Raw genomic sequence first — 18,931 nt, 5'->3', positions numbered from 1 at the left:
CCGTTAGCATTTGGAAACAGTGCTTGCCACTGCCCAGGAAACTAAACCAAAGCATGGATGGCTGTCATACCTTGTACGTAGGCTACTTACAGGGTAAGGAAACCAATTTGTAATTTAGGTGAACTATCCCTTTAAGGCAGTGTTTCCCAAACTCAGTCCTGGGTGCCTCAAGTGGTGCATATTTTGGTTTTTGCCCTAGCGCTACACAGCTGATTCAATTAATCAACTCATCATCAAGCTTGGATTATTTGAATCAGCTGTGTAGTGCTAGGGCAAAAAACTAAGTGCACCCCTGGGAGGCCCCAGGACCGAGTTTGGGAAACGCTGCTTTAAGGACTCAGAGAAAGCGGAGGCTTACTTTATCATGTGCTTGTTGTTAATGAATGGTCCAATGTTATGAATGTTTAAGTGTGAGAGGATTATCTGTGTTGCTGTGACTCCTAGCTGGCTGGACAATGTTATACAGTGTCTGGGAAGAGAGGGTGCTGTACATTCAATTGATTTACAGGGTGAGAGAGTGACAGTGTGTTATGTGAATTATTTAACAAACTATTTCAGTGTCTCCGTGCGTCTCCCAAAAGGTTGTAAGTCTTTTGGATTTAAGAAACGGACAGGGTCCCGGTCTGCATAGTCAGAGATTTATTCATTGAGAATTCTGCCATCACAATTTCAGAGTCCATCTTTTATACTCATACGTCATACAAAAATCCCTCCCCACTTTAGGCAGGCTGTAGTTTTCCACTTTATAATTGCTCTCCTGACCATCAGTTCACACACACACTTTATTATCATAGCCTACTCCCTGCATTCCTCAGTTATCGCCGTTCTCACAATATTCTGCACCATGTTTCATACTCCTTAAAAAACCTAACAGTTTCTCTCCTCTTTATCTTGGTTTCTCAGTTGTCTGTAGACAGCTCTCCTTGTCCTTTGTTGTCTGGTCTAACTCTTACTCACATTGCTAAATAGTAGATAAATGTCATAAACCTACACTCACACATTACCAGGTAGTAGATTCTAATACGTCTCACACAGTTTCAGAGTGTAATAATTAGTCATTAATAATTATTCTATCAATCCACCCTTTGACTAAATATGACACACATACTCACAAAATATATGTTGTTATAGAAGTGAATCACACACATTGAAGCATATACAGTGGGGAAAAAAAGTATTTAGTCAGCCACCAATTGTGCAAGTTCTCCCACTTAAAAAGACGAGAGAGGCCTGTAATTTTCATCATAGGTACACGTCAACTATGACAGACAAAATGAGAAAAAAAATCCAGAAAATCACATTGTAGGATTTTTAATGAATTTATTTGCAAATTATGGTGGAAAATAAGTATTTGGTCAATAACAAACATTTCTCAATACTTTGTTATATACCCTTTGTTGGCAATGACACAGGTCAAACGTTTTCTGTAAGTCTTCACAAGGTTTTCACATACTGTTGCTGGTATTTTGGCCCATTCCTCCATGCAGATCTCCTCTAGAGCAGGGATGTTTTGGGGCTGTCGCTGGGCAACACAGACTTTCAACTCCCTCCAAAGATTTTCTATGGGGTTGAGATCTGGAGACTGGCTAGGCCACTCCAGGACCTTGAAATGCTTCTTACGAAGCCACGTTTGGGATCATTGTCATGCTGAAAGACCCAGCCACGTTTCATCTTCAATGCCCTTGCTGATGGAAGGAGGTTTTCACTCAAAATCTCACGATACATGGCCCCATTCATTCTTTCCTTTACACGGATCAGTCGTCCTGGTCCCTTTGCAGAAAAACAGCCCCAAAGCATGATGTTTCCACCCCCATGCTTCACAGTAGGTATGGTGTTCTTTGGATGCAACTCAGCATTCTTTGTCCTCCAAACACGACGAGTTGAGTTTTTACCAAAAAGTTATATTTTGGTTTCATCTGACATTCTCCCAATCCTCTTCTGGATCCTCCCAATCCTCAGCGGCGTAGTGTGTTACTGATGGTAGGCTTTGTTACTTTGGTCCCAGCTCTCTGCAGGTCATTCACTAGGTCCCCCCGTGTGGTTCTGGGATTTTTGCTCACCGTTCTTGTGATCATTTTGACCCCACGGGGTGAGATCTTGCGTGGAGCCCCAGATCGAGGGAGATTATCAGTGTTCTTGTATGTCTTCCATTTCCTAATAATTGCTCCCACAGTTGATTTCTTCAAACCAAGCTGCTTACCTATTGCAGATTCAGTCTTCCCAGCCTGGTGCAGGTCTACAATTTTGTTTCTGGTGTCCTTTGACAGCTCTTTGGTCTTGGCCATAGTGGAGTTTGGAGTGTGACTGTTTGAGGTTGTGGACAGGTGTCTTTTATACTGATAAGAAGTTCAAACAGGTGCCATTAATACAGGTAACGTGTGGAGGACAGAGGAGCCTCTTAAAGAAGAAGTTACAGGTCTGTGAGAGCCAGAAATCTTGCTTGTTTGTAGGTGACCAAATACTTATTTTCCACCATAATTTGCAAATAAATTCATAAAAAATCCTACAATGTGATTTTCTGGAAAAAAAATCTCAATTTGTCTGTCATAGTTGACGTGTACCTATGATGAAAATTACAGGCCTCTCTCATCTTTTTAAGTGGGAGAACTTGCACAATTGGTGCCTGACTAAATACTTTTTTCCCCCACTGTGTATATATAATATATATATTTCGTTATACCATAGGCCACAAAGTGTTTCCTAACCTGCTCTACCATCCATCCCTCCCGTTGACACATGGCTCTGCCCGTGTGTCAATATTGCAGCATATCTAAACAGTAATTTCGGGAGAATTGGTAAGCTGTGTTTGACCCATATTCCTTCCTTATTTACTGCGCCTTGCTTCCCATCTGTGAACTTCCTTAATTGGGGCCCTACTGTAGCTCTTTATAAGTAGATCTCTATCTATCGAAACTTCCTCTTTTGACAGCTGACTGGGACCAGAGAAGTGTGTTAACCCTGCTGACAACATTTGATAATACCTCAACTTACTTCTATCCCGTAAAAGTAATCCAAGATTAGTACAATTTACTAGCAACAGCTATTCAGGGAAAGCTCTCTCTCGCTCTCTTCTGTTATTTTATGGTTCAAATCATATATATTATTACCAAATTATAATCTTCACACTTTTCACAGTATTATAAATTACCCTCAACTTGGTAAAATAAACTATCTTAAAGTCCTCCTCTCATGCCTTTTAGAATTACCAGTGTGGATGATTAATTAACACCAGAAAGTCAAAACAGAGTTCAGAGGCAATTGAAATCATTCAACGAACTGTTCCATCCTATAGTATACTAAATATTACCATCATTCTAAATATTTCATAAATGTTACTTATCCCAAGTGTTCATTAAGTCCTCATGACATTTATTCTCATAAGAAATCATATATACCCTAAACCCAGTCAAAACAGAAACTCCATAAAATTCACTGTGTGTGCTCCTTTAAGACTTATCACCTTTGACCTGTTGAAAACCCCCTAAAATCAAAATAACAAGGCTTTATAAACATCATACTAGGTGTGTTGTTTCTTATTTGAAAACCCCAATTAAAAAACAACAAACCAAAATAGCCAGGTCATGAGGACTCCTGATTTCCATTTGCATACACATAACTAGAAAGCATGAATTTAATACCATTCTTGCTTAAACAATGCAATTCAACATTTCTCATCACCCAATTTCTATTACTTTTTTCACACAGGAAACCCTGTACAATCTCTATCCTCTATTGCTGACTTTCCATCTAACATTACTTTTCAACATTTCTCAAATCTAATTACCTCTGTTGTCAAATAAAATTATAGCCACCTCTTATGAAACCCCCAATCTGTCATTGTTTAGAATACAGCAGATATAGGTAACTGTCCTTTCTAAGTAGGCTACAAATAACACCAAACACATGCCGTAGTTGACCAGCATATATTGAATTTATCTCCATAGTATTAATATCCAATGTAGTGATTGACTTTCCTTAATGGAAACCCTAAATTGGTTTTGTACAATATTAAATTAATTATGTCTCACCCATGACGCATGTCTACGTTTGGGTGAGCAAGTTAATATACACTGCTCAAAGAAATAAAGGGAACACTTAAACAACACATCCTAGATCTGAATGAATGAAATAATCTTATTAAATACTTTTTTCTTTACATAGTTGAATGTGCTGACAACAAAATCACACAAAAATTATCAATGGAAATCAAATGTATCAACGCATGGAGGTCTGGATTTGGAGTCACCCTCAAAATTAAAGTGGAAAACCACACTACAGGCTGATCCAACTTTGATGTAATGTCCTTAAAACAAGTCAAAATGAGGCTCAGTAGTGTGTGTGGCCTCCACGTGCCTGTATGACCTCCCTACAACGCCTGGGCATGCTCCTGATGAGGTGGCGGATGGTCTCCTGAGGGATCTCCTCCCAGACCTGGACTAAAGCATCCGCCAACTCCTGGACAGTCTGTGGTGCAACGTGGCGTTGGTGGATGGAGCGAGACATGATGTCCCAGATGTGCTCAATTGGATTCAGGTCTGGGGAACGGGCGGGCCAGTCCATAGCATCAATGCCTTCCTCTTGCAGGAACTGCTGACACACTCCAGCCACATGAGGTCTAGCATTGTCTTGCATTAGGAGGAACCCAGGGCCAACCGCACCAGCATATGGTCTCACAAGGGGTCTGAGGATCTCATCTCGGTACCTAATGGCAGTCAGGCTACCTCTGGCGAGCACATGGAGGGCTGTGCGGCCCCCCAAAGAAATGCCACCCTACACCATGACTGACCCACCGCCAAACTGGTCATGCTGGAGGATGTTGCAGGCAGCAGAACGTTCTCCACGGCGTCTCCAGACTCTGTCACGTGTGCTCAGTGTGAACCTGCTTTCATCTGTGAAGAGCACAGGGCGCTAGTTGCGAATTTGCCAATCTTGGTGTTCTCTGGCAAATGCCAAACGTCCTGCACGGTGTTGGGCTGTAAGCACAACCCCCACCTGTGGACGTCGGGCCCTCATACCACCCTCATGGAGTCTGTTTCTGACCGTTTGAGCAGACACATGCACATTTGTGGCCTGCTGGAGGTCATTTTGCAGGGCTCTGGCAGTGCTCCTCCTGCTCCTCCTTGCACAAAGGCGGAGGTAGCAGTCCTGCTGGGTTGTTGCCCTCCTACGGCCTCCTCCACGTCTCCTGATGTACTGGCCTGTCTCCTGGTAGCGCCTCCATGCTTTGGACACTACGCTGACAGACACAGCAAACCTTCTTGCCACAGCTCGCATTGATGTGCCATCCTGGATGAGCTGCACTACCTGAGCCACTTGTGTGGGTTGTAGACTCCGTCTCATGCTACCACTAGAGTGAAAGCACCGCCAGCATTCAAAAGTGACCAAAACATCAGCCAGGAAGCATAGGAACTGAGAAGTGGTCTGTGGTCCCCACCTGCAGAACCACTTCTTTGTTGGGGGTGTCTTGCTAATTGCCTATAATTTCCACCTGTTGTCTATTCCATTTGCACAACAGCATGTGAAATTTCTTCCTAAGTGGACAGTTTGATTTCACAGAAGTGTGATTGACTTGGAGTTACATTGTGTTGTTTAAGTGTTCCCTTTATTTTTTTGAGCAGTGTATAATTATTATTCCAATTACTATTTTATGAAGTCTCTAGCCTCTCATTCAACACAAATCCCCATCATCAAATATACTCCCAGCAGAACTGAAAAAAACAAAACAGACTGTGATTTCCAGGACACTGCCCCTTTGTTTCTGGCCTCACTATCTCCCCGAGAGTTGGCACTCCCTTAAGGTCTCTCTTACTCCTCTTTTTCTCTCCCAATCTGCTCTTGGTAAACTGCATACTTTTTTTTACCTCAATCAGTGTTGCTGTGCTGTTCTCCACCCTATCAAAGTATTTTTAATGGTCCTGCTTATCTCTGGTCTCATTCCACTGACGAACGCTATATTTTTAATTGCTGATGGTAGGGCGTATCATTCCCCTGTCTCTGGTCTGGCTCGGGTATGCCACTGTTTGCGTTAAACACATCTTTAACCCTCTCTAAGTACTGGCTGACAGTCTCACTATCCTCTTGTTTACACTCATGTACTTTAGAGAAGTCTGCATGACGATGGTAATGTTCTCTGAGGCTATTACACAATTCAGTTATTTTCCCAACATACTCTCCGTGATCGGCCCATGGCAAAAGTGCCCTCTGGGCATCCCCTGAAACCCACTGCCCTCTAACGGCAGCCCAATCCTTACTATTCCTGTTTTGGGGTACGTCATTCCTTCTACCGCTCTGGCCACGTTCCTCTGTGTTCATGGCTTGTATACATCTAAAGTTGCTGGGGTCCCTTTCATTCCCCGCCAATAGATTAGGTAAGGCTATCAGTGGGTACTGGCCCCCTCCTACTCTCTCATCTCCTGACTCATACTGACTCCCTCCCGAGCTTAGCTCTGAATCCTCCTGTACCTCTCTTTTCTGTTTCTTTAGATCATTACCACAATTTACATGCATTTGTTTAATCATAGACTCTAGTTTAATTACTCTCTTTTCTGTTTAATTTAGATCAGTACCACAATTTACATGCATTTGTTTAATCATGGATTCCAGTTTAATTACAACAAGTCGCCCAGTAAAGCCTTTTTTTTTTTTTCAATTAGGTCCATAATACACATTTCGTTTGTCTCTAATTTCCATGTATTTCTCGTCCCCAGTAAATTCTGGGACCTCTTGTGAGGATTTGCCTCCCATGGTTGGTACTGTTAAAAATCCCTTAGCCACCTCTTCTATATAACAAGTTATTCAAAACAGTTACACACAACAATTGGAATCACCCCTTCCTGTATAGGTACTAGTCCCCCAGAATTATCTCCTACTCTACGGAGGAATTCATCCCCACAATGTAATCTTGATAATTCCTGACAGTCTCATACAACAGGAATGGGTTCTCCCTCCTCTAGCCACCTCTTCTATATAACAAGTTATTCAAAACAGTTTCACACCACACCTGGAATCACCCCTTCTTGTATAGGTACTAGTCCCCCAGAATTATCTCCTACTCTACTGAGGAATTTATCCCCACAATGTAATCTTGATAATTCCTGACAGCCCCATACAACAGGAATGGGTTCTCCCTCTCCTGGTGATCTTAACCGTCTAAATTTACTCAATTATATCCTCTCTTTTCTTTTTGTATTTGTTTAACCCAGATTATTTGTTGACTGTTCTATAATCTCTTACAGGTTACATCCCATAGGTGTACTTTTAATAGTTCCTTCTATTTCAACACCGGGTAGTTTCTTTTGGTAATTGGCCTATTACCGTATTGGCTACCTTAAAATGGCTACGCATTGCTACTTTAAATTATGACGTTACCCTCAGTCAAAATTTTAGCAAGTTCTCAAATCAATTTCACCAAGTAATGAATAAAGACTACTGACCTTATCCTTGCAGCCGAGATTCAATGTAGGTTTGGATTCCGTCACCGTTTCTGTCATTAATCAGGTGTCCTCTGGCCTGTCTTAACTCTTAATGTCAAAGGGCAGGACTTTCTATTTACGAATGTATCATTCGCCCGTCGACGGTTTTCAGAGTTACCTGAAATGACAGAGGCAGGTATTGGATTCCGGCTCAGAAGGACCAAGCTGTAATGTGAATTATTTAACAAACTATTTCAGTGTCTCTGTCTGTTTCTTAAATCCAAAAGACTTATAACCTTTTGGGAGACGCACAGAGACACTGAAATAGTTTAAATAATTCACATAACACAGTTTGTGTTCAGAGAAACTGTGGCAACTCGTGGTGTTATTAATAGTGTGATAAATACCTGTTGGCTCTGGTCCCTACGACAGAGGCTCACCTACAGTGTTCTCAGATCAGCCAGCAGGCCTATCATTTAAGCTAACTTGCAATTTCCTGACCTGAGACTCGTCAACTGAATCAGTAACATAGATTCCTGGTCATTGCCTCTGTAAATAAACTGTAGGGCCTATATTCCCACTCTTTGTAGAATGCAAGATTGAATTATTGATTAGGGTTTATATTTTTGGTTAGAAATGTGTTTAGTGAAACCCTTTTAAGTTAATCATCTGGGTTCTGGCTCTCTGAACCATCTGTACATCCAGGATACGGCAAGGGCTCAATCAATCAATCAATCAATCAATCAATCATTCATAGTACAGACTAGAACTGGTGTAAAATCTCTCTAAGATCTTAACAGGGAAAGGAATTTGACACCTTCAAGTAGGCTGAATAACTTCCCAAACAATTTCTACAAGTTTCTTTGTAGCTGTGGTATCTTAAGGTGAATTCATATATACTATATATGCTGTGTCATCTTTAGTGACTGTGGAATGTGTTGCCCTGAGAAAAAGGTCAAGTCAACAAAGAGAGAGATATCAGTTTTCACTCAGGAGCCTGAATGCTATTCAGTGACCACACACACTCATCAGTCCTGTTGCAGCTCTTTTCTATGACAGAGACTTTGCATAGCCTCAGTCAAAGATCAAATGCATCAGAGAACAGATAAGGCCCATTGTTGAGCTTACTTCGGTTATCTTCTAGATGTAATAGCTTTAAAAAAATATACAAAAAGTGCTTCAACTTGGGCTTTGTATGTCCATCTTAGTTGGATGGTGTATCTCAGAGGTGATATGTTGTCAATTGTCAGCACTGTCAGCCCTTGTCAACAAAGGCAAGAAGGAGCACTTTCTCAGCATCTGTGGATTGTGTGTTGACTGTTCTCATGATGCAGCACAACCAGTTTATGAAACTGAGGTTTTGGGGACATAAGATGTTGGCTTGCCATAGAGCCACTTTTTATACTTTACAACCAACGTTTTAAGAACAAACAAACTCTGCCCCCTTCTACTCATCTCCCCACTGTCACGATCGTTGAGAGACGGGTCAGACCAAGGTGCAGCGTGGTATGCGAACATGTTTATTTAATGAATAAACACTCACAACAAAACAACGTAACATGAAGTCCAAGGCTATACACAATACAAGCCTAACACAGGAACAAGATCCCACAAACATAGTAGGCAAACAGGCTACTTAAGTATGATCCCCAATCAGAGACAACGAGCGACAGCTGCCTCTGATTGGGAATCACACCCGGCCAAACATAGAAATACAAATCTAGATCCTACACATAGAAAACATCACATCGATTCCCACACCCTGACTAAACCAACAAGAGTTCCATACGTCAGGGCGTGACAGTACCCCACCCCAAAGGTGCGGACTCCGACCGCACAAACCTGACATAATAGGGTAGGGTCCGGGTGGGCATTCCGCCTCAGGTCTGGTGCGAGGAGCAGGGACGGGCCGTACTGGACTGGGAACACGCACCACTGGCTTGGTGCGAGGAGCAGGCACGGGCCGGGCTGGACTGGGAACACGCACCACTGGTCTGGTGTGAGGAGCAGGGCCGGGCCGGACTGGCGACACGCACCACTGGTTTGGTGCTAGGAGCAGGGACGGGCCGTACTGGACTGGGAACACGCACCACTGGCTTGGTGCGAGGAGCAGGAACGGGCCGTACTGGACTGGGAACACACACCACTGGCTTGGTGCGAGGAGCAGTCACGAGGCGTACCGGACTGGGAACCGGCGCTGGAGGTCTACGACTGTACCAGTCCTTTACTCTCCGCGCCCAGTCCTCCTCCAGTGAGGACTCCTCCCTGAGCCCCCACGAGTGCAGTGGTCGGGGCTCTTCTCTATCGATCCCCGACCACCCTTTAGCCCCCCAAAAAATTGTTTTATTGGGGCTGTCTCGCGGGCTTCCTCCTCGGCCGACGCCTTCTGTGTTCCTCTCCTGCCTGGGCCTCCTCCTTCGCCCAGGGTCCTTTTCCTGCCAAAATCTCCCATGTCCAAAAACTCTTCCCCACCTGTGTCCAGGGTGTATGCTGCTCCTGGGTACGCTGCTTGGTCCATTTTTGGTGGGATCTTCTGTCACGATCGTTGAGAGACGGGTCAGACCAAGGTGCAGCGTGGTATGCGAACATGTTTATTTAACTAATAAACACTCACGACAAAACAACATAACGTGAAGTCCAAGGCTATACACAATACAAGCCTAACACAGGAACAAGATCCCACAAACATAGTGGCCAAACAGGCTACTTAAGTATGATCCCCAATCAGAGACAACGAGCGACAGCTGCCTCTGATTGGGAATCACACACGGCCAAACATAGAAATACAAATCTAGATCCTACACATAGAAAACATCACATAGATTCCCACACCCTGACTAAACCAACAAGAGTTTCATACGTCAGGGTGTGACACCCATCCGCCTCCTTTGTGGTGGATCATCCTGTCAGGGGGGGTGACTCAATGGGCCGGTGGAATGAACCAAACACAGCCCATGGATGGGGGTGTTCTATATCCTGAGATCGGTTGCTACCTTATTGTGGAGGTTTGAGAGGAGTCCTGTGTTTGAGGAGAAACTCTCTTGGCTTAAAGCAAGGTGGACCACTAACCAAGGGACCATGCTGTTAATTTGGTAGGGCAGATTACTTCAATTTATTTTGATGGGGAATCACCCACTGTAAATGCATGGGCATGTCTGCAATGAATGGATGTAACTCTACTATGTTGTTGTAGGAAGGACTTGCTGACAGTTCCATCCATGCTCTTAAAGTGGCTCTCTGATTATTTTCTCAAATGCCTGCAGAGACACAAGTCTGACTTTAGTGAATTTGCTTTGTGGCTATCGTGGGTGTCGTTTGTAGATGGAAATGGAAATGTTTAACATTTGAAACAACTCTCTTTTATAGTGAATTTCTTCTTTTGAGAATGAAATTATATTATGGAGATGTATCCTTTCCTTACATGATCCATATCATTGCACACAGATATTCCAGTAGTAAAGAGTTTATAGTAAAGCACATTAACTTTATTCCAGAAATTCTCCAGTACATTTACATTTCAGAAGTACAATAAATAGATAATCATTTTAGACACAACCCAAAAAGCACCAACATTTTCTGATAACTTTTTGTCACTTCATTAATAGAGCTGTACTGTTGGGAATAATCATTTGCAATGCATATTATGTTATGAGCTGTAGTTGCACATTCATGCACAAAAACCTTTGAGGTTGTTCATCCTCATAGACCAACATAGCTACTGTAGTACTGTGCCTTCAGAAGGTATTCATATCCCTTAACTTATTCCCCATTTTGTTGTTACACCCTGAATTCAAAATTGATTAAATATATATATTTCTCACCCATCTACACACAATACCCCATAACGACAAAGTGAAAACATGTTTTTAGAAGATTTTGCATATTTATTGATATTGAAAATACAGAAATATCTAAATTACATAAGTATTCACACCTCTGAGTCAATACATGTTAGAATCACCTTTGGCAGTGATTACAGCTTTGAGTCTTTCTGGGTCTCTAAGAGCTTTGCACACCTGGATTGTACAATATTTGCACATTATTAATTTTACATTTCTTCAAGCTCTGTCAAGTTGGTTGTTGATCATTGCTAGACAGCCATTTTCAAGTCTTGCCATAGATTTTCAAGCCGATTTAAGTCAACTGTAACTAGGCCACTCAGGAACATTCAATGTCGTCTTGGTAAGTAACTCCAGTGTATATTTGGCCTTGTATTTTAGGTTATTGCCCTGCAGAAAAGTGAATTTGTCTCCCAGTGTCTGTTGGAAAGCAGACTGAACCCGCTTTTCATCTAGGATTTTGCCTGTGCTTAGATCTATTCCATTTATTTTTATCATAAAAAACTCCCTAGTCCTTGCCGATGACAAGCATACCCATAACATGATGCAGCCACCACCATGCTTGAATATATGAAGAGTGGTACTTAGTGTTGTGTTGGATTTTCCTTAAACATAACGCTTTGTATTCAGGACATAAAGTTAATTTCTTAGCCAAATGTTTAGCATTTTTACTTTAGTGCCTTATTGCAAACAGGATGCATGTTTTGGAATATTTTTATTCTGTACAGTCTTCCTTCGTTTCACTATGTCGTTTTAGATTAGTATTGTGGAGTAACTACAATGTTGTTGATCCATCCTCAGTTTTCTTCTATCACAGCCATTAAACTCTGTAACTGATTTAAAGTCAGCATTGGCCTCATGGTGAAATCCCCGAGCGGTTTCCTTCCTCTTCGGCAACTGAGTTGCCTGTATCTTTTAGGCTTGCCATAACAAAGGGGTTGAATACTTATTGACTCAAGACATTTCAGCTTTTAATTTTGTATTCATTAGTAAAAAATTCTAAAAACAATTCCACCTTGACATTATGGAGTGTTGTGTGTAGGCCAGTGACACAACATCTCAGTGTAATCCATTTTAAATTCTGGCTGTAACACAACATAATGTGGAAAAAGTCAAGGGGTGTGAATACTTTCAGAAGGCACTGTAGGTCAAAGCTGTGTGATGGAAAACCTTGGTAGAGCATGGGTGAAGTAGGCATTGTGGTGCTCATGTGATTTTCCTTTCTTGTTTGGCTTCAGACCAATGCCTACTTCTCACTTAAAATAGTTTTATTTATATATATATATATATACAGTGAGGGGGAAAAAAGTATTTGATCCCCTGCTGATTTTGTACGTTTGCCCACTGACAAAGAAATGATCAGTCTATAGTTTTAATGGTAGGTTTATTTGAACAGTGAGAGATAGAATAACAACAAACAAATCCAGAAAAACGCATGTCAAAAATGTTATAAATTGATTTGCATTTTAATGAGGGAAATAAGTATTTGACCCCCTCTCAAACAGAAAAATTTCTGGCTCCCAGGTGTCTTTTATACAGGTTACGAGCTGAGATTAGGAGCACACTCTTAAAGTTACCTGTATAAAAGACACCTGTCCACAGAAGCAATCAGATTCCAAACTCTCCACCATGGCCAAGACCAAAGAGCTCTCCAAGGATGTCAAAAATGTTATAAATTGATTTTAATGAGGGGAAATAAGTATTTGACCCCTCTGCAAAACATGACTTAGTACTTGGTGGCAAAACCCTTGTTGGCAATCACAGAGGTCAGACGTTTCTTGTAGTTGGCCACCAGGTTTGCACACATCTCAGGAGGGATTTTGTCCCACTCCTCTTTGCAGATCTTCTCCAAGTCATTAAGGTTTTGAGGCTGACGTTTGGCAACTCGAACCTTCAGCTCCCTCCACAGATCTTCTATGGGATTAAGGTCTGGAGACTGGCTAGGCCACTCCAGGACCTTAATGTGCTTCTTCTTGAGCCACTCCTTTGTTGCCTTGGCCGTGTGTTTTGGGTTATTGTCATGCTGGAATACCCATCCACGACCCATTTTCAATGCCCTGGCTGAGGGAAGGAGGTTCTCACCCAAGATTTGACGGTACATGGCCCCGTCCATCGTCCCTTTCATGCGGTGAAGTTGTCCCTTTAGCAGAAAAACACCCCCAAAGCATAATGTTTCCACCTCCATGTTTGACGGTGGGGATGGTGTTCTTGGGGTCATAGGCAGCATTCCTCCTCCTCCAAACACGGCGAGTTGAGTTGATGCCAAAGAGCTCCAGTTTGGTCTCATCTGACTACAACACTTTCACCCAGTTCTCCTCTGAATCATTCAGATGTTCATTGGCAAACTTCAGACGGGCCTGTATATGTGCTTTCTTGAGCAGGGGGACCTTGCGAGCGCTGCAGGATTTCAGTCCTTCACGGCGTAGTGTGTTACCAATTGTTTTCTTGGTGACTATGGTCCCAGCTTCCTTGAGATCATTGACAAGATCCTCCCGTGTAGTTCTGGGCTGATTCCTCACCGTTCTCATGATCATTGCAACTCCACGAGGTGAGATCTTGCATGGAGCCCCAGGCCGAGGGAGATTGACAGTTATTTTGTGTTTCTTCCATTTGCGAATAATCACACCAACTGTTGTCACCTTCTCACCAAGCTGCTTGGCGGTGGTCTTCTAGCCCATTCCAGCCTTGTGTAGGTCTACAATCTTGTCCCTGACATCCTTGGAGAGCTCTTTGGTCTTGGCCATGGTGGGGAGTTTGGAATCTGATTGTTTGATTGCTTCTGTTGACAGGTGTCTTTTATACAGGTAACAAACTGAGATTAGGAGCACTCCCTTTAAGAGTGTGCTCCTAATCTCAGCGCGTTACCTGTATAAAAGACACCTGGGAGCCAGAAATCTTTCTGTTTGAGAGGGGGTCAAATACTTATTTCCCTCATTAAAATGCAAATCAATTTATAACATTTTTGACATGCGTTTTTCTGGATTTTTTTGTTGTTATTCTGTCTCTCACTGTTCAAATAAACCTACCATTAAAACTATAGACTGATCATTTCTTTGTCAGTGGGAAAACGTACAAAATCAGCAGGGGATCAAATACATTTTTTCCCTCGCTGTATATATAAATATGGCACCTGCCAGTGCCAACCATCTGCTTTACTATGTGCCAAGACAGTTTGTCACATTATTATTTTTGTCCCCCATGATGACGACTTCGTCTTCGTCTTCTTCTTCATACAGTTAAATTAGAGACAGAACCAAACCTTCCTGTTATAATAGTGCTACACCAGCCTCATGTGAGTCATCCCTCCTCTCCTATTGTCGTCTGTCAGGGAGAAGCCAGGCCACTGGGCTCCAGATCCGTTCACACAGCAGGACGTGGGCGAGCGCTTGGCCTTGGGCAGCACAGAGGCCCTGGCCAACGGCAACAAGGCTGACCTGCAGGCCGCCAAGCGCCTGGCCAAACGGCTCTTCAACCTGGATGGCTTCAGGAAGTCTGACGTGGCCAGGCACCTTAGCAAGAAGTGAGTATACTGGAGCAGTACCAGCTGGTCCCAATTTGATCCATACCCTTCCCCTTGGTCCTTACCCTTCAATGTTTGCAGATCTATAAGGTGGAAGTGGAATCTTTACTATTATATTGCTTATAACTATTCAGACCCCTCACATATGCTAACATTGAGGGGTTAGGGCCAAGATAAGGATAGGAAATGATTTGGGACTGGCTGTACATAGGCCAGGTACCTGGTCACTTCTCTCTGCCTTTGTCTTTTGTTTACCTTTCATGCATAGTAAGTATGTTGTGTGTGTCTTTCTGCAGTAATGAATTCAGTCGGATGGTGGCAGAAGAATACCTCAGTTACTTCAACTTTTCAGGCCTTACTATTGACCAAGCACTACGGTAAGATATCTTTCAGTGGAAATTGTTAAAAATGTAGCACAATGACCTAGTCATTTTTTCCCCCAATGAATGGTGAACACTCACAATGCTGTATGGCATCCACAGAGCCTTCCTGAGGGAGTTTGCCCTCATGGGAGAGACACAAGAGAGAGAGCGAGTGCTGGCCCACTTCTCTAGGCGATATCTACAATGCAACCCCAATGCAATGCCTTCTGAAGGTAAGACAGGGTGAAGAGTGTGTGTGGTCCCGTGTAGCTCAGTTGGTAGAGCATGGCGTTTGCAACGCTAGGGTTGTGGGTTCGTTTCCCACGGGGGGCCAGTATGAAAAATTTATGCACTCACTAACTGTAAGTCGCTCTGGAGAAGAGCGTCTGCTAAATGACTAAAATGTAAATGTGTGTGTTCCAAGGTGTCAAAAGTAGCCACTGTGGGGCACTCTTGCACTGATACTGCACTAGAACTCACTGAAACGTCTCTCTTTCTCCCTGCTCCAGACAGTGTCCACACTCTGACCTGTGCCCTGATGCTGCTCAACACAGACCTGCATGGCCACGTGAGTACCTGTGGGGGAGCCAGGGGCTAAAGAGCTGTGAAGGGCTCATGTTGAAATGTGGGTAAAGAGCTTAAAGTTCTCTGGTCAAAAAGAAAGACCATTGGCCTGAGCAGGAAAAACTCTGGGCCCTGGTTACAGCTTAAGACGATGTGATATATACCCTATAACATATAACTACAGCAGTAGTTTTTCCTTAAGGGCTCCTTAAGGAGTGGCGCAGTGGTCTAAGGCACTGCATCGCAGTGCTAACTCTGCCACTAGAGATCCTGGTTCGAATCCAGGCTCTGTCGCAGCCGGCCGCGACCGGGAGACTCATGGGCGGCGCACAATTGGCCCAGCGTCGTCCAGGGTAGGAGAGGGAATGGCCGGCAGGGATGTAGCTCAGTTGATCGAGCATGGCGTTTGCAACGCCAGGGTTGTGGGTTCGATTCCCACGGGGGGCCAGTATAAAAAAATTAATATATATATGTATTCACTAACTGTAAGTCGCTCTGGATAAGAGCGTCTGCTAAATGACTAAAATGTAAATGTAAGTGAAGGTGCCCCTTTCTCCCTCCTCAGAATATCGGTAAGAAAATGTCCATCCTGCAGTTCATCGGCAACCTGGAAGGGCTAAACGACGGAAAGGATTTTCCCAAAGAACTGCTCAAGGTGTGTTGAATTAGTTAAAACATACTGTAAAAACACATATAGATGTGTCGAACCATGTGCATACAACCACATGCAAACAGTGGGACCCTTGTTTTAGCTGCATGACCTCTATTTGACCACATGATCTCTTGATATCCATGAATCGGTTTCAGGGTTTTCCAGATAGTTTATTGTTGACGTCAGAGTAACTTGCACCACTGATCAGATGATATTGAGAGAGGCATGTCCTAAAGGGTGTCAGAGAGACATAACATTTCTCACCCTCAGCAGTGGAGGCTGCTGAGGGGAGAACAGTGCATAATAATGGCCGGAATGGAGCAAATGGAATGGCATCAAACACATGGAAACAATGTTTTTGATGTATTTGATACCGTTCCACTGATTCTGCTCCATCCATTACTACGAGCCCGTCCTCCCCAATTAAAATGCCACCAACCTCCTGTGCCTCAGATAGTGTGTGTCCTTTTACAGGCATGATCCAGCATGATGTATTTCCTTCGTGTTGTAGTGGAAGGGGTTTCTGTCTCTAAAGGCTTTCAATGTGGTCTGTTGACCACCTCTGAGCTGTTGCGTGAACAGAGCAATATTGTGCAGATCAGAGAGAGAGCGCCAACATGTTCTACCTCCCACTCTCTCTCCCTCCTCTTGTCCTTCCACTCTCTGCCTCGCTCCTGTGAACAGCATCACCTCCTACTCCCTTGTTTTCATCTCTCCCTCCCTCCATGTCTCTGTGTTTATTACAGTCTCTCTCTCTCATTCTGTTACATATCATATCACCCCATGGCAGAACATTTTCCATCTGCTTGCATGTATTCTTCGCTCGTCCTCCATTTTATTTATCAGGTTTGTCCCTCTTTCCCTCCCTCTCTCTCTCTCTCTCTCTCTCTCTCTCTCTCTCTCTCTGTGTCGTATCTCTCTACCGCTCCTCTGCACTCCGTCTGTGATGTTCCTACCTCTCTGTTCCACCTACCTCTGTGGGAGCTCAGCCCAGCTGCCTGCAGCCCACAGAGATGGCCAAGCTGTGTTCCTCCTCAGGCTCTCTCAGTTAACTATTCATATCACAGCTGAGTGCTCCATTAAATATTATGGAACGCTCCGCAATCGCTTCTGTGTCACTATCTTTCACAACAGACCGACCAATTTGCTATATCCATCTCTTCTTCATCTCTTCATCCATCCATGTTTTTCATCATCCATCCATCCATCCATCCATCCATGTCTTTCATCATCCATCTCACCCTCTGTAATGGTTTGTGCTGGTCTGTAAGGGGTATTAAAGCAGCAACCAGAGAGATTGTCCAAGTCAACAGGTCTGTTTCTGTGTCTATTGGTGCAGAGAGGAGGCTGCCACAGTACAGTAGTCTGTGGGGCAGGGCTCATATGGTAAATGACTGGCAATGGGTGAGAGGGAGGACAGGCCTCTTAAGTAAATGGGAATTTGGCTGTCACATGATACCCCCTGCTGCGATGAGCGTTTTGTCATGGTATTATCATACAGGCGTTACAAATCACTCTGTGTCTTCCTTGCTCGCTGCTTCCACCCTTTTCTCGCTCTTTCTCTTTCTATGTTTCTCTCTCTTTCTTCCCTCCATATTCTTCTCCATATCATCTCTTTTCATAACCTTGTTGTCAGTATTTTGTGTAAAGTATGAGTAATGTTTCTGTGTCTCTTGGGTGGTGATTATGCAGGGGATGTTAATGCAGACAGTGTGGTGTACATTTCCACATGTTTTTCTCTGAGTGTCAAGGGCATAGTTCTCTATTGCTGCGCTGCATATTAACACAACTCATTAAAGTGGAGAGGTTCACTTTGCTTCATACAATCAGCACATCACACTGTTTGTTCAGTTCAAGAGTTTTATTCCAAAAAGCTGTATATCAATTTTCTGAAATGTTGGTAAATTAGCTTTTATTATTTAAAGAACTTATGAAAGAAATTGGTTTGTTTTTTCACTATCTAATCATGGCATGGGGGTTGTTCAATTAAAGGAATGTATTTGTTTGAAATGTATCATTTGATGGTTTCATTTCAGAGAGACAATCATGTTCTTTTGCAAAACGCTATATATCCGCCTCACTCTCAGAGAAATAGGTAGTACTGCTAGATATTACACAGTCGAATGTCACAAATAACTACATTATTAATAAAGAACTGTACAAATGATACATTTGTGACATACATAAAAATAAAATCAATACAGTAATGAGATCTGTATGTAAAACATTTACATTTGACATTTTATTCATTCAGCAGATGAAGGTACCCATAAGCAATCACTTCTAGTGAAAAAACACAAATGTGAAAAATGTGTGCATATAGCGTTTTGTAAATAACCTTTGTTATTGTCATAGGAAACATTAACAGTGAGAGTATTGACATTTTACTCTGTAAATGTAGATCATAGTGGGTCAATCAATTTAATCTAATAATATGACCTGTGTCCCCCGACCCAATACTGGGAAATGGACCCGGAAGATCCACTTCAATGGGATAGATTGCTCTAAAAGACATGTGCCCAATCCCTAAACAACCCCTTCCCCCTACCTCGTATGCACTTATGTAGATCTGAAAAGATTGG

At 43.0% G+C, this 18,931-nt stretch overlaps 1 protein-coding gene across 3 annotated transcripts in view; it reads left to right on the top strand.

Annotated features, from left to right (window-relative positions):
* The window catches only part of LOC121569692 (PH and SEC7 domain-containing protein 1), a 61,207-nt gene that overhangs the window by 27,440 nt on the left and 14,836 nt on the right, over positions 1-18,931 (top strand). For all 3 annotated transcript variants that reach the window (XM_041880842.2, XM_041880847.2, XM_041880853.2), the window contains 5 exons: positions 14,580-14,771; positions 15,068-15,148; positions 15,254-15,366; positions 15,643-15,701; positions 16,263-16,352. In XM_041880842.2, coding sequence (XP_041736776.2) covers positions 14,580-14,771; positions 15,068-15,148; positions 15,254-15,366; positions 15,643-15,701; positions 16,263-16,352 — 535 coding nt within the window. The remainder of the gene's footprint in view (positions 1-14,579; positions 14,772-15,067; positions 15,149-15,253; positions 15,367-15,642; positions 15,702-16,262; positions 16,353-18,931) is intronic.

The sequence above is a fragment of the Coregonus clupeaformis genome, chromosome 1 (assembly GCF_020615455.1).
Source record: "Coregonus clupeaformis isolate EN_2021a chromosome 1, ASM2061545v1, whole genome shotgun sequence".
Lineage (NCBI taxonomy): Eukaryota > Metazoa > Chordata > Actinopteri > Salmoniformes > Salmonidae > Coregonus > Coregonus clupeaformis.
Note: the sequence above shows the minus strand (reverse complement) of the source record. Positions and strands in the feature narration are given on the sequence as shown.